Consider the following 15,059-nt stretch of genomic DNA (forward strand, 5'->3'; position numbering starts at 1 on the left):
TTGAGAGCATCTCATGTCCCTGGTCTCTGGTACTTTCTAGAGAGTCCCTCCTCCCCTGAGGCTCTTTATTACCATTCATTCTTTTGGCCCTGTCTGCTTCTCTCCTCCCCACAACCCCCATGTCTGATCCTGTTCCCCCTGCTTTTATGTTTTAAGCATCAGTTCAACCCCTCCTCGTTCAGTGCACCTCCAATGTCTCTGATCTGATCAGGAAAGCAGATCCAGGCAACAGAGGATTCCAACCTAGAGAATTTAAAGGTCCAAATAAATGCCTCCAGATCTCCATTAAATGGGAGTACTAGTCTTCAGACTCCTGCAGTGTTTTTGATGCTGCCATACTGTACTGACAGACTTTATTAGAATGTATTTTTAAACGTTCAAAATCAGCAATCGCTCCTGCTCTGTGAATCACTGATGTATGCAGCTGTCACACTATACTGTGAGGCGAGGCTCAGCGTGTTTGGGAAAGTGCTAACGTGGGAGTCAGCTACAGTTTGTGTCGAGAGCCAACCTGTGGTTGCACTGCAATAGTGACGTTTAGCATCTGTGTGCGTGTTATTTTCGCTCTCTCCTTGATCTCTGCTCTGTCTTGGAGCTAAGTGTGAATGGAATCATCTAGCTACATTGTTCTAACTGTACAAATACACCCAGTGCTTGTTTCCTAGGTGAGCCTTATGGTGTGTCTCCACCATTAGTTCTGTGGTTCTGAGGAAATTAATTTAGCTCATCCTTTCCTTATTTCTATGTCAGACTTCATGTAGGGAATTAGAAGCTCATAAAGAATCTAATGGTAGGTGTACTGGCTGGTTTTGTGTCAACTTGACACAGCTGGAGTTATCACAGAGAAAGGAGCCTCCCTTGAGGAAATGCCTCCATGAGATCCAGCTGTAAGGCATTTCCTCAATTAGTGATCAAGAGCGGTGGGCTGAGCCCATTGTGGGTGGTGCCATCCCTGGGCTGGTAGTCCTGAGTTCTATAAGAAAGCAGGGTGAACAAGCCAGGGGAAGCAAGCCAGTAAGCAGCACCCCACCATGGCCTCTGCATCAGCTCCTGCCTCCAAGTTCCTGTCCTGTGTGACTTCCTGTCCTGACTTCCTTTGGTGATGAACATCAATATAGAAGTATAAGCTGAATGAACCCTTTCCTCCCCAACTTGCTTCTTGGTCATCATGTTCTGTGTAAGAATACAAACCCTGACTAAGACAGAAGGTTACATGAATTTTAATTATAGGTTCTATAAACAACAGCAGTTAACAGTTATTCATACAAAGTGTTGGATGCTGCATTTAATTTAAATCTAATAATTGTAAAGTGAGACAGGCAAGAAAAGTATGAACACACCAGTCTCACACAGATAGTGTGAGAAGGACCAGGTTTTGTGCAAAATTTCCTTGGTGAGACATCTACATCATTCCTACCTATGCTATATTATTATTATTATTTTAAAAAATTTTTATTGAATATTTTATTTACATTTCAGATGTTATCTTTTTTCTCCATTTTTCCCCCACCCAGAAACTCCCTATCCCATCTCCCCTCCTCCTGCTTCTATGAGGATGTGTCCCTACCCACCCACTCCCACCTCCCCACCCTCAAATTCCCCCAACACTGGGTCATCCAGCCTTCACTGGACCAAGGACTTCCTCTCCCTCCTATGCCCAACAAGGCCATTCTCCCCTACATATACATCTGTAGCCATGAGTCCTTCCCTATATGCTCCCAGGCTGGTAGTTTAGATCCTGGGAGCTCTGGTTGGTTGGTATTGTTGCTCTCCCCATGGGGCTGCAAACCCCTTCAGCTCCTTCAGTCTTCTCTCTAACTTCTCCATTGGGAACCCCTTGATCAGTTCAATGATTAGGTGTGAGCGTCTGCCTCTGTATATGTCAGGCTCTGGCAGACCTCTAAGGAGACAGCTATATCAGGCTCCTGTCAGTATGCACTTCCTGGCATCCACATCAGTGTCTACCTTTGGTGACTGCACATGGGATGGATACCCAGGTGAAACAGTCTCCAGACAACCCCTCTTTCAGTTTCTGTCCTACACTTTGTCTTCATATTTGCTTCCTTGAGTATTTTGTTACTCGTAAGAAGGACTGAAGCATCCACACTTTGATCTTCCTTGTTCATGAGCTTCATGTGGTCTGTGAGTTGTATCTTGGGTATTGAAAGCTTTTTGGCTAATATCCAATTATTAGTGAGTACATACTATGTGTGTTCTTTTGTCATTGAGTTACCTCACTCAGGATGATATTTTCTAGTTCCATTCATTTGCCTAAGAATTTCAAGAAGCCATTGTTTTTAATAGCTGAGTAATACTCCGTTGTGTAAATGTACCACATTTTCTGTATCCATTCCTCTGTTGAAGGACATCTGGGTTCTTTCCAGCTTCTGGCTATTATAAATAAGGTTGTTATGAACATAATGGATCATGTGTCCTTGTTATATGTTGGAGCATCTTCTGCGTATATGCCCAGAAGTGTTATATAGCTGGGTCCTCAGGTAATGCTATGTCCAATTTTCTGAGGAACTGCCAGACTGATTTCCAGAGTGGCTGTATCAGCTTGCAATCCCACCAACAATGGAGGAATGTTCCTCTTTCTCCACATCCTCGCTAGGATCTGCTATCACCTGAGTTTCTGATCTTAGCCATTCTGACTGGTGTGAGGTGGAATCTCAGGGTTGTTTTTATTTGCATTTCCCTGATGACTAAGGATGTTGAACATTTCTTTAGGTCCTTTTCGGCCATTGGAGTTTCCTCAGTTGAGAATTCTTTGTTTAGCTCTGTTCTCCATTTTTAATAGGGTTATTTGGTTGTCTGGAATCTAATTTTTTGAGTCCTTTGTATATATTGGATATTAGCCCTCTATCAGATGTAGGATTGGTAAAGATCTTTTCCCAATCTGTTGGTTGCTGTTTTGTCCTATTGACAGTGTTCTTTGCTTTACAGAAGCTTTGCAATTTTATGAGGTCCCATTTGTCAATTCTTGCTCTTAGAGCATAAGCCATTCATGTAAAGTCAGGAACTTTCCCCTCAGCCCAAGTATTCAAGGCTCTTTCCCATCTTCTCTTCTATTAGTTTCAGTGTATATAGTTTTATGTGGAGGTCCTTTATCCACTTGGAGTTGAGTTTTGTACAAGGAGATAAGAATGGATTGATTTGCATTCTTCTATGTGCTGACCTTCAGTTGAACCAGCACCATTTGTTGAAAATGCTGTCCTTTTTCCACTGGATGGTTTTAGTTCCTTTGTCAAAAATCAAGTGACCATAGGTGTGTGGGTTCATTTCTGGGTCTATAATATACCTATGCTATATTATTTATGCAGAAAATGGTTTATAAATGGTCTGTGCTGGTAGGGCTCCATGAGTGTTGCCTGGTGACATTCATCATTCCTCCTGAAATGGGGTTGCTTGTTCATTAAAATCCACGTGGTTGCCTTCACACCTAATGCAGCTCTTTTTCAAATAATGAGAACAAACTGAGAGCTTTCTGCAGGATGTGTTCCTCGGAGGCCTACAGACTATTCGCTTCGTTAGAAGTCAGACTTGGAATTCATTGTGACACGTCTTATTTGAGCTATATTAAATGTAAGAGAGCCTGACAACGATAGAAGTTCAATGTTCATCATTAATTTCAGCTGTTAAATTTAGCTTCTGTGACATGCAGAATTTGAAATCTCACAAGGAGGGTGACAGTAGATGAAAGGAGAAGATGAGATTTCTCATTCTGTATCTGCAACTTTCCTTGTGGAGCAAGATAGATCTAGAAACAACTTGTTTTTGAAGGTATAATACCTAGCTACTTTGCATGTAGTCAACACTAGTTTGGGCTAAGTTAAGATAATAGTTTGTTTTTTTCGAAAACAACCCATCCAAGACTTATAACAGTCTTCCATTTTTATTTCTCTTCCCATTCATTCATTCATTCATTCATTTATTCATATATCCATCCATCCATCCATTCAGAAACTTTAGAATACCATTTATGCCTGTCACTGACTTACACACACCAAAGCCTTCTTAATTCTAAGTGCATTGCAAAGTTGACAAGTTACTTAAGGAGTAAAATCTTAATTAGACGGAGTTTTCTGAAATGCATTGCCTCTAACCATGTACATGGTTTGACCCTAGTCTGGGGAGAGTTCTCGTCTAATTCATAGGTAGATGTTTAAGCAGGCAAAACAGGCGAACGATAGTGATGGCATCCATTGTGTTTATATACACAAGAAAGCAGAAGCATTTTACTGTTTTTAAGACAAGACCCACAGTGCACTAGGCCAGCCTACAGCCTCAAAGGAAATGTTCATTTATGCTCTTAGTGCTCTGGAGTAAACAGGAGTTTAGTCATAACTGGAAGAGTTCAGAGCTGATGTTGCTCACAGCCGGGCTTACAGCTGGGCTCCTCAGAAGCATCTGAGAAGCCACTTATACGCTAGGGTCAGGATGGAACTCGGGAAGGGAGTTAATGGGTAAAACCTGGTTTCTGCTCATGATCCGTCTTCTGTTTTCTGTTGGAAGAAAGGGAACTGTGGCTAAAGAAAACTGGAAAAAGAAAAGGTTCATTTAAGCCAGGTCATGTGTTTTATTAATGAGCAAACTGAAGCTCAAACAGTCTCAAGGGAAAAAACAATAGCCCCGAGAGAAAGTGAGTACAGTATGTGGAGACACTTGGCCCCACAGCGATCTGTTTGGCATGTTCATTAGGTAAGAATAAAATCAATTCCTATGGTTGAAATCAGCAAATTGTGACAGGCCCTCCCTGGGAGGACTGAAAAGGATCATGGGGACTTTGGGGCTACAAGTGGGACCTGTAAGAAAATTAGGTGCTCACATACTACATCAAGTGGATAATCTCTAAACTTGACAGAGAGGAATAAATAGCATGCTAAATATAATGCTTTTAATGAAGGAGAAAAACACATAAAAATATAGAATTGACAAGTTTCCCTGTTGACAAAGGACGCAAGGCATTGCTGTTTTCTGTGCATCTGTTGTTTTTTTTAAAGAATAGAATTAAGTCTGTTTTAGAAGAGGAAGGTGGGTTGCGTGCTTGTTTTTTATGTGTCCTCTCTACTCTTGACAAACAACTACAGATTTTGTAAGAAGACCATTCTATGGAGGAGAATACTGAGGGGATATTGTACTTGGAACTGCATATCAAGTGGTACAGGAATTGAGGCTTGAGAGTACATATAGGTGGAACAGTATTTTCCTGATAAATCTCTTAAGCATTTGATAACTCGTAGGAGTCCTTCCTAAGTTATTCCAGGATTGATAGCTAGCTGCCTTAGAGAGGGGAGGGCTTTACAAAGGTTTGAAAATAGCCGCTTCCTAAAAGTTATGTCTCTGGTAATTCCTGGTTTTTCTGCAGTCACACCAATTCTAAGCAGGAATTACTCTCAAAATAAAGTTGTTAATGTTTTTCTCATTGTCCTTTAAAACAGGGAAATGCGCATAAAATCATGGAGAAGTGTACATTACCACTGACTGGCAAGCAGTGTGTCAACCGCATCATTACAGAAAAGGTAAAGTCCGCTCTTCTTCTTGCCTCCACGCATATCCGCCGCCACCTCTCTTGTTTTATTTGGGGACACATTTGAGGCTTTTAAAATCACCATCTGAAATTAAATTGCATCAGTAGTCACAAGATTACGTTAGTCTGTGGAAGGAGGGAATGGGAAAATGAATGTTTCTAATTGTAGATTTGCTCATGCGCAGTTCTCTGGAATTTTACACACACACACACACACACACACACACACACACACACACACAAACTCTAATCTTATATACCTTTCGCTATATGCTGTAATCGGAGAAGACATATTAATGCTTAAATTTGGATTCTTAAGGCGTCACGATGGGTGATGGATGTAAAGTTCAGAGTGTACTTGTCTTTCCTCATTTTCTTTCTTGTCTGCCAAAACAACAAGAATAAAAGACTGGGTTTGATTTTAGGAAATTCACCCACAGTTCAGTTTAACTCACTTGCGTACCAGTTATGGAATGGGCCTACAATGGGTCAAGACATACGTCCTTGGCATGCATTGTGACCTTTTTCTTTTTTAAATTTTGATTAGATATTTTATTTATTTACATTTAAATTGTTATCCCTTTCTGGTTTCCCTTTGATAAACCCCCTATCCCCTCCCCCTCCCCCTGCTTCTATGAGGGTGCTCCCCCATGCACCCACATTCCCCTACACTGAGGCATTGATCCTTGACAGGACCAAGGGCCTCTCCTCCCATTGATGCCCAGCAATTCCATCCTCTGCTACATATTCAGCTGGAGCCATGGGTCCTCTTTGGTTGGTGGTTTAGTCCCTGGGAGCTGGGGGGGGGGGGGGTCTGGTTGGTTGATATTGTTGTTCTTGCTATGGGTTGCAAACCCCTTCAGCTCCTCCAGTCCTTGCCCTAACTCTTCTGTTTGGATCCCTTTGCTCAGTCCAGTGGTTGGCTTCAAGCTCCACATCTGTATTGGTCAGGCTCTGGCAGAGCCTCACCTTCTTATGAAGTGTACTCCAGAACACATCTGCCCCTTCTGTGCCTCTATATTTTGTTTCCTAAGTGGACAGTTTTGGCCAATTATACAGTAAAAAGCTGCTCATATCAGAGGAGTATTTGGGACTGCTGTCCATAGCCAGATTCCTTTCTCAGATTTAAACTTACAGTGTGGGAATTTCATGATTCCAATAAGTCATCTGGAAGGTGGTTTTCTTGAACACACAGGACAGAATTGCTTGTCTGGGTTTCCCCACTTCTCAGTGATGCCGCTCTTCTTTTGGCCAGAGCTATATGGCAGTGTCTCACAGTGTCTAGCTCACTAGCCTTCTTTACAGATGGGAACACCCTAAAGCACACTCTGCAATAGGTTAAGTATAAAACACTTCCTGGAAGCTGCATTTTCAAGGAAGTTTCTGTCTGGTCCTACATTCCTGAGACTGTATGGAATTCCATAAATGTGCATAATGGCACACGGTGGCAGAAGAGCAAGTGTATCAGCCATTGTTATTTCTTGAGTGTCCTCTAAACTATAGACAGGACCTGTTGAGATGATCATTTGCCTTGCAGAGCCGTTCTCAATCCTGATTTCTTTAATATGGGGTTTTCTAGCAATGTTCTCCCCAAATCTGAGCTTCCTTTCACCTCCTGAGTAAGGCCCTCTCCATGCTGTCCTGCCTTTACCTGACATGCCCTTGCTTTGCCTGGCCTTGCCTGGCCTGCCCTTGCTTGCCCTTGGCCTCCCAGGTTTTCTACCTACACAGCCTCCTCTACCACACTCTGCTCCCTTATGTTCCACCCCTCTTTTAAGCCTAGCTATACCCGCATCACAACGGGGCTTGTCAATCTCTTAGTGCCCCGTGATCTCATCCTCACAGTGGCCCATCATCCCCATCATTCATCCCTAGCGCTTTCCATTTGATACTTGTGTTTTCTTATGATGTAACTGTAGGTGATAAAGCTTAATTACATGCCAAGCACCTTTTTTACTTCCTTTTTCCTTTCTTCCATGTTGCTTTATTCATTCAATAAACCTTTATTTGGAGGACCTTCTCAGAAACACACTGTGTCTAACAATGCCTTACAAAAAGGAGGAGGAGGTTACAGACACGGCTCAAAGGACAATTCCATAGGATTAGACAGCAGGCATCCAGCATCTCCAGAAGAGGTACAAACTCCATAGACAAGGCACAGCATATCAGATGTCATAGCATATGGCAGCCCAGCAGCAGTACCAAGAACTGCTTCTCAGTGGCGTCATACACAGCACTTTCCAAGTTACACTTTTTACAGTCAAGTCTTTCTGACTTAAAACTCTCCTGCCTCAGCAATTTTAAAACTCTGTTGCCCTCTCCCTCCTGTAGACCATGTTCTGGAACTGCAGATTCTCCTCCTCTCCCTGACATATTCTTCCTGTCCATCTGTCAACTGTTTCCTGTTCATCTTTCGTCTCAGACATGTATCCTTCTGTTTCTCTTTCATCTTCTCCCTCCCTACGTATCTTGTGAGGGCTTCCATGAATCCTTCTACTTAGCCTATCTAAGCACTGACAGCTGTGTCGAAATAACCTCTAACCTCCGCCTGTTTCCTTCACAGCTGCCCCTACAATACACAGGGTAGTGACTAACACAGACTCAGTCATGTCATTAAATATAGGTGACGTACTTGTCCTGTTAAGAGAATGAACAGGTTGAATTGGAAATCTTGAACGACAAATGGGAGTTTTACTATTGAAAAGAAAATCAAGTAAGATATCACAGGCAAAAGGGGGAAATCATGCAAAGTCTCAGGTTGATGAAGAAAGCCCAGCTTGTTCAAGAACTTCCGTGCAGGACAGTGTGGAGCAAACATGGAGCTGTATTCAGAACTAAAGCAGGAAATACATGGAGGAGTCACATCAAGGAAAGATGTGGATGCTCTCTTAAAAATGTGTTTCTTATCAGGAGGGGAATGGAGGGTCCATCAGCAACTCTTTTATTACTTAGGAAACCATTCTGTGTTAGTAAGAACTCTGGAACTTTTTCTCCCTGAATACACAAAGGAGAAGAAGAGACAAATCTCATTGAAAGGGCCCATCAATGGTTTAGGCAAAAACCAAAAGATCCCAAATCACAAGCCAGAGAGATATTTTAGAGAAATTTAGGAGATTGAACTCAGCCTAATCTTATGAGTAGGGCACCGATGGTAAGACAAGTGTTTCCTCCATTTTTCTAGTGGGGAAGAATGTCTGACCTGCTGTGTCTTGGCAACGCTCAGGACAGGAGGGAGGGGAAGAACACTGGGAGGCAGGAAAAGAAGAGGTTGAGTTTGACACCTTCAATTTCATATTCGTGAGAGTTGGAAAAAGACAATGGGGAGTTCAGATCTAGGATTCAGAGAAGTCAGTACTAGAATAAGCTTCTGAGAGACCTTAGCAAATGGCCACAATCAGAATATGAGCTATGAAAGATACTGTGGGAAAGAAAGAAAGTCAGGGCAGCTAGTCCCTGGCATCTCAGGGAAGAGCTATGTTTACCTCCCTGAGTCATGTAGGGCAGGTGTGTACCAGGAAATATTAGAAAAAAGGAGAGCATCTGGCTAGCTCCTGGCCTGGCCACCATGTTCCCACCCTAAGTTTCTGCACTAATGGTGGCACCGGCTGGCCAGCAGTGCCAGCCTGGGACCCACAAGACGTTGGTGTGGATGTTGCCTCCACTGATCAGCTCCATGACCTCCACGGATCTAGGCATGGCTCCTGGGCCAACTTCGTCACTCCCATGCGGTAGATAGAACAATTCCCAGTACCTGGTAGAAATAAGACTCTTAATGCTTAAAGATTAACCAAATAGATTTATATATCAGCAAATACTTAATCCACAAGATGCTCACACAATTAGAATTGTTATCCCAATTATGTAACCTTTTGATATGAATAACTACTTGAGACTGCTAGAGACACATACATCTGCTGCCATCTCGCCTCTCTCTTCTCTCTCCCTCTCTTTCTTCTTCTCTCCTCCCAACTCCTAGCTCTGCCTCCTTCTTCCCTCTTCAATGACAGAGCTCCACTGCAAATACAATGAGCAGGAAATTTCTGCCTCGCAGGTGATCTGTAGAGGATGCTGGATGAGAAGCAGAGGATGCATGTGATACATCATTCCGTAATCCGCTCCAAGGAGAATTCCATTAGGTTGCTCTTTGAAAGCAATTGTAATTGTATCCTGTCCTATTGATCAGATTATAATAGATAGCTTCCCTATCAGCACCTGGCTATAATTAGCCTTCCGATCCATATTGTAGTCGTTAAGATGGTAATAAGGTAATGAACTTACTTACCTGTAAGACAAGGTAGTTTCAGTATCATTTTTGATTAACAGTTAACAATTTAGCTTTTAGGTTTTTACTCTCTGTTTTGTATCAAATTTCTGTTTGCTCCTTAGACTACTAAACGAAACTCTTCCTAAATATTTCAAGTTTCCATCCATTAAAAAATCTACAGATGGTTGGCCTTCTGTATAATCTGGAGTTAATTAGAGCCTGATGATCTTAATAAAAGGGTTGTTTGTTTTTTAAATCATTTAGCCAATTTGCAATCTTACCTCCCTGATTCCTGAAGCCCCATATTAATGATACCACAATTATCTTTTTTCTGAAATCATGTCTATATCTCTTCTTAATAACATAATTCAGGGTTTCTTTTTAATATTTTTCTCTATTTTTATGAATTTATAGTTGTTTATAATACATGAAAAGCAGCAGATCAGTCTAGACAGACTTTTTCTATTTAAAAAGTTTTGTATCAGAATAAAGGCAGCAAACAGAATCTATAGACAGTCCCAAAATTAGCATTTTTCCACTCATGGACACACATATTTTTGCTGGAAAAAAAAAAAGATGAAGGCTTTGTTGTTTTTAAGAACGTAAGTGTGCAAATAGGAGAAGTTTGCTGTAGTATTTGCTCTTAAATTTCAATTAATGTTTTAGGAAAATCAATTAAGTTACCAAACAAACAAAGAAGCATCTTTCAACCTGTGATACTTCTGCTGGAAGAAAAACATAAACTAACTGGAGACAGTTGGTTGGCTTAGTCAATCTGCTAAGTAATAACAACATACCTGTCCCAGGTGTGGTCCAGAGAATGTGTTATCACCCTACATGTTTCCTGTACCAAAGGCTCCTGTAAAGCCCCAGGTAGGGGTTTCTGTGCTCTCTGACCACAGGCTCCCCAGGTTGCTTAGCTGTTGTGCAGCAGAGCTTTGTGACAGGCCACCTAAAAAGCCAGTGCTCTTTGATCTGTATGGTGCCTTCTCACCAATGGTGTATTTAAACATGACAGTTGAGTGTTTGACCTCAAAGGTAGTTGAAAATAAAGATTTAAGGTTACAAAAAAAATAGATACATTTAAGTTATATCCACTGTAGAAAACCTGGGAGATACAGCCTTTAAGTCTGAGAAAAAAGACTCCCTATGAAAACTGCATAAAGCCCTGTAGAGCAGGGTTTGAAGCCCCATAGAAGCAATTGGGTCTCAGTTACAGCTTATCAACAGACAGTCTTCCCCTAGACAAGTGACCCCATGTCTCAGAACTAAGCAAAGCCCAACAAATATACTAAGCAGAGTCCAACAAATATATAGAGAAGACTTCTGAAGAATTCTCAAGTATAAAGCTATGTTGAATGCTTTGTAGACTTCTAAAGCCAAACAGTACTATGGAGGAATCATCACAAATTGATGTTGTGAGTTTGGGTGGATTGTTCTGGCTGTGGTTGGCATTCCTGTCTGCCTTACACACCGGCACTGCCATTTGATTGGCTCACCAAAGGCGTGGGTGTGGATTTCCATGCCCTCCTCTTGGGACCCACCTGTTTTCATGGAAATTTAAAGGTTGGAGAGATTTACCAGGGAGCATTTTAACAGCTCCTTAAATGAGTTGGCTGGGCTTTGATTTCATAATTACTCTTGGGTACTACAGTGTCTTCTGTTGTCTCCTAAAATCCAATCATTTATCCAAAATCCTTTCCCCATCATCCCTATCCTTTCTCTTCCCAGCTATCCCCCTGCCTCGTTCCCACTTTGTTCATCCCTGTCCTTTTTCAGATCATTGGTTGCCTTTCTGGCATTTCACCCAACGACTTCCCAAATGGAAGTGTATTAGTTAGGGTTTTACTGCTGTGAACACACACCATGATCAAGGCAAGTCTTATAAAGGACAGCATTTAATTGGGGCTGGCTTACAGGTTCAGAGATTCAGTCTATTATCATCAAGGTGGGAACATGGCAGCATCCAGGTAGGTATGGTACAGGAGGAGTTGAGAATTCCACATCTTCATCTGAAGGCTGCTAACAGAAGACTGACTTCCAGGCTTAAAGCCCACACCCTCAGTGATACACCTACTCCAACAAGGCCACACCAACTCCAACAGGGCTACACCCTCTACTAGTGCCTTTCCCTGGGCCGAGCATATACAAACCATCACAGGAAAACAGCTTTAAAAAATGGTGTATAGTGCTAGAAGATGCCAACTGTAGCCAAGAATAATGGCTGATGAAGGACTTGGTATTATTTATAATAATTATAATGGACATTTTTTTCATTGCTGGTTTTCTGTTTCTGGCCCTGGATCTTATCTCTGTTCTAGGAACTTAAAAACCTAGCTATTCCATGTGATATTTTTTTCATGATGAAAACGGTTGTCATTTTCTTGACCTTCCTACAGGGTGTGTTTGATGTGGACAAGAAAAACGGGTTGACATTGATCGAGCTCTGGGAAGGCCTGACTGTTGATGACATCAAGAAGAGCACGGGCTGTGACTTTGCAGTAAGTGTTTTCTGTGAGCAGAGCAGCAGCCTCCGGGACTGCAGGCTAGGTGGACAAATGGTTATAGGGCACCAACCATTCATGTCTGCGCATTTAAGGAGCTGGTCTGAACAGGACTAGAAGAGGAAGCTGTGTGTGACTCAGGCCAGGGCTGTCAGGAATGTGACAGGAACATGAGGACACACCAAGGAGCTAGAGGGGACAGAGGACAAGCTCATCTGCTTCGTGTGAAGTTCTGGAAGGCCTCTGTTTTTTGTCAGATGTGTCCAGTCCTGATGTTAGCCATATGTGGAGAAGGGATGCTTCCTTTTTCTTAGACTTGTCTGTCAAAGACCCTCTCCTTGGCTCACTGCTGTGGTTTTCATTCCATGCATTAGAGATACTAGAACATAACTAGAGCAAACTAGTAGGTATTTACCTACCTGCAGGTAAATAATAGTGCACAGAAAACTCAGACTTGGAAATCCAGTGAACATACAGGGAGAGTTTCCACTAAAATTTCTGCAATCACACTTATTTATATGTGCTTTAAAAATGTATTTATCGTGTATAAAAGTGTTTATTATAAATCACTAGTCACCTTCTGTTAGAGGTGACAGATAGATGCAATTAACTTAAAGTTAACCAAAGGTAAAAGGAATGTATGTCTGAAATAGTGAAGGACAGAACCCATTTACTAATTACAATGAAACACACGAAGAAATTAGAGAAACTCATTTAGCAAAAAGTGTTTGATGTGCCTGCCATAGATTTTATACTTAACTTCCTGAGCATGCAGGCTTGGCCTGTACCTACAAATGCGTAACGAATTTCTTTGAAACAACTTTGTTGTATAATTCATTATGTACACAGTAAGCACCTCTTGGTACTGTTCCAAGGCCTTTTGTTTATTAACCTTTTCTGAATTTCCCTTTGGAAAAAAAGTAGTCTCCCATTAATACCTTCCTTGAAAAGCACATTTTTAATTAGCTTTCTCATAATCTCAGGGGGAAGAAAGGGAATTTATTTATACTTGAACTATTTAGGATTTCTTACTCCGGTGAAACAAGCAAACAGTTCCTAATCAGCTCTTTTGTTTTTCTTCCTGTGGAGAATAGGAAACCTCTGACAGGTAACACCTTCAGAGATCTGCAGTAATGTCCATTTCTGCTGCAAAAGAATATACAGCCTAAGACCCTCATTATCTAGCTACTTGCTATTCATGGGGGGTAATTGAGAAAATTTTATTGCTTTTGTTATATACACATGGGGGAGGAGGGGCTATTTGTCATATCTGCATAGATTTGAAAAATGCTGGCCCTTCTGGTATTCCAGTACCATCATCCCCTTCGTTTATCATTATTAAACTGATACGAAAATTAGCTTATGTAAGAGGTATACTTTGATGTTTTAATATGTATATTCATTGTGTTCAAGTTAAGGTAAACACTCCAATGTACTAAAGCATCAGTGAGAGAAACGCTTACAGTCCTCTCCACCAGTGTAAGGACATAGATAACACATCTAACACATCGCTGTTATAAACACAGGCAGTCACCACTGCTCAGCAGGACACTGCATGGTCTCACTCATAACATTAACTCAGTACTCACTGATTGGTTGGCTCATCCCCCTCTCCTTTCTGCTCCCAGCCTTGGGGAACCAGGATTCTACTTGCCCTTGAGATCACACTTCTGCTTTCTGCACAAGTGAGATCACGAAGTGCTCACTTTAGTGTGCCTGCTCACATATTTCATCCAAAGCAGTGACTTCCACTTTAGTGTGCATTGGCACAAAATACAAGAATTCTTTTTTTTTTTTTAAATTAGGAGATTGTATTCTATTGTGCATGAACGCCATTTTCTGTATCCAGTCATTAGGTGGTAGGCATTCAAGTTGTTTCTATTTCTTGGTTTTTATGAATGGGGAATGTGGTTGTATCGTTTTCCTGATGATTTTATCTCCTTTGTAGTGAGATTCCTGGATTCTGTTTTTAATTTTTGAGGGAATATTACACTGAGTTTCACAGTGGATTTTCCATTCTGTTTCTACCAAGTGTCCCCTGTTATATCCTTGCCAACACTTGTTCCTTTGTGCTTTGACACTTGGTCTAGCAGAGAGAACAAGAGCAGTTATCTTTGTCTCTCTGATAATAGTTAATTTAGCTGGATTGGGCTGGGATCTCATTGTGGCTTTGATTTTCATTTCTTTAATGAGTAAGGATGTTGAGAATTTTCATAGCTCCTTTGGCCTTTTGTGTGTCTTCTTTTGGCGTCTTATTTAGGTATATTGTCCACTTCTTGTTTTTGTTTGTTTGTTGTTTGTTTGCTCGGAGACAATTTCTTTGTATAGCCCTGGCTGTCCTGAAACTTGCTCTGTAGACCAGGCTGGCCTTGCTTGAACTCAGCGATCCACCTGTCTCTGCTTTCTGAGAGCTAAGATTAAAGAAGTGGTGCCATACCGGGGCATGTTGTCCATTTTTAATTGGATTATGTGAGGGATGTTTTTGCCATTGAGTGTTTGACTTCCAGAGATACATTCTGGATATTGACTCTTTTGTCATATATGTGCTTATTGTTAACCCTCTGTATGAAGATCCAGCATGCGCCTCGTCCCTCGGCACACTATCCTTTCATTCTTGACTGCGGCTTGTGCTCTGGAGAAATGTTTTAGTAAATACAATCTCATTTGCTACTCTTGCTTTTTTTCTACTGAGCTTTTGTCCTTCCTTCCTTCCTTCCTTCCTTCCTTCCTTCCTTCCTTCCTTCCTTCCTTCCTTCCTTCC

General features: G+C 41.6%; 1 protein-coding gene across 1 annotated transcript in view; it reads left to right on the top strand.

Annotated features, from left to right (window-relative positions):
- Positions 1-15,059, top strand: part of Oxct1 (3-oxoacid CoA-transferase 1) — a 120,632-nt gene that overhangs the window by 100,803 nt on the left and 4,770 nt on the right. The window contains exons 15-16 of the mRNA XM_028767552.1: positions 5,442-5,522; positions 12,194-12,295. Of these exons, the coding sequence (XP_028623385.1) occupies positions 5,442-5,522; positions 12,194-12,295 (183 nt within the window). The remainder of the gene's footprint in view (positions 1-5,441; positions 5,523-12,193; positions 12,296-15,059) is intronic.

This window comes from Grammomys surdaster, unplaced genomic scaffold (assembly GCF_004785775.1).
Source record: "Grammomys surdaster isolate TR1022 unplaced genomic scaffold, NIH_TR_1.0 174, whole genome shotgun sequence".
Classification (NCBI taxonomy): domain Eukaryota; kingdom Metazoa; phylum Chordata; class Mammalia; order Rodentia; family Muridae; genus Grammomys; species Grammomys surdaster.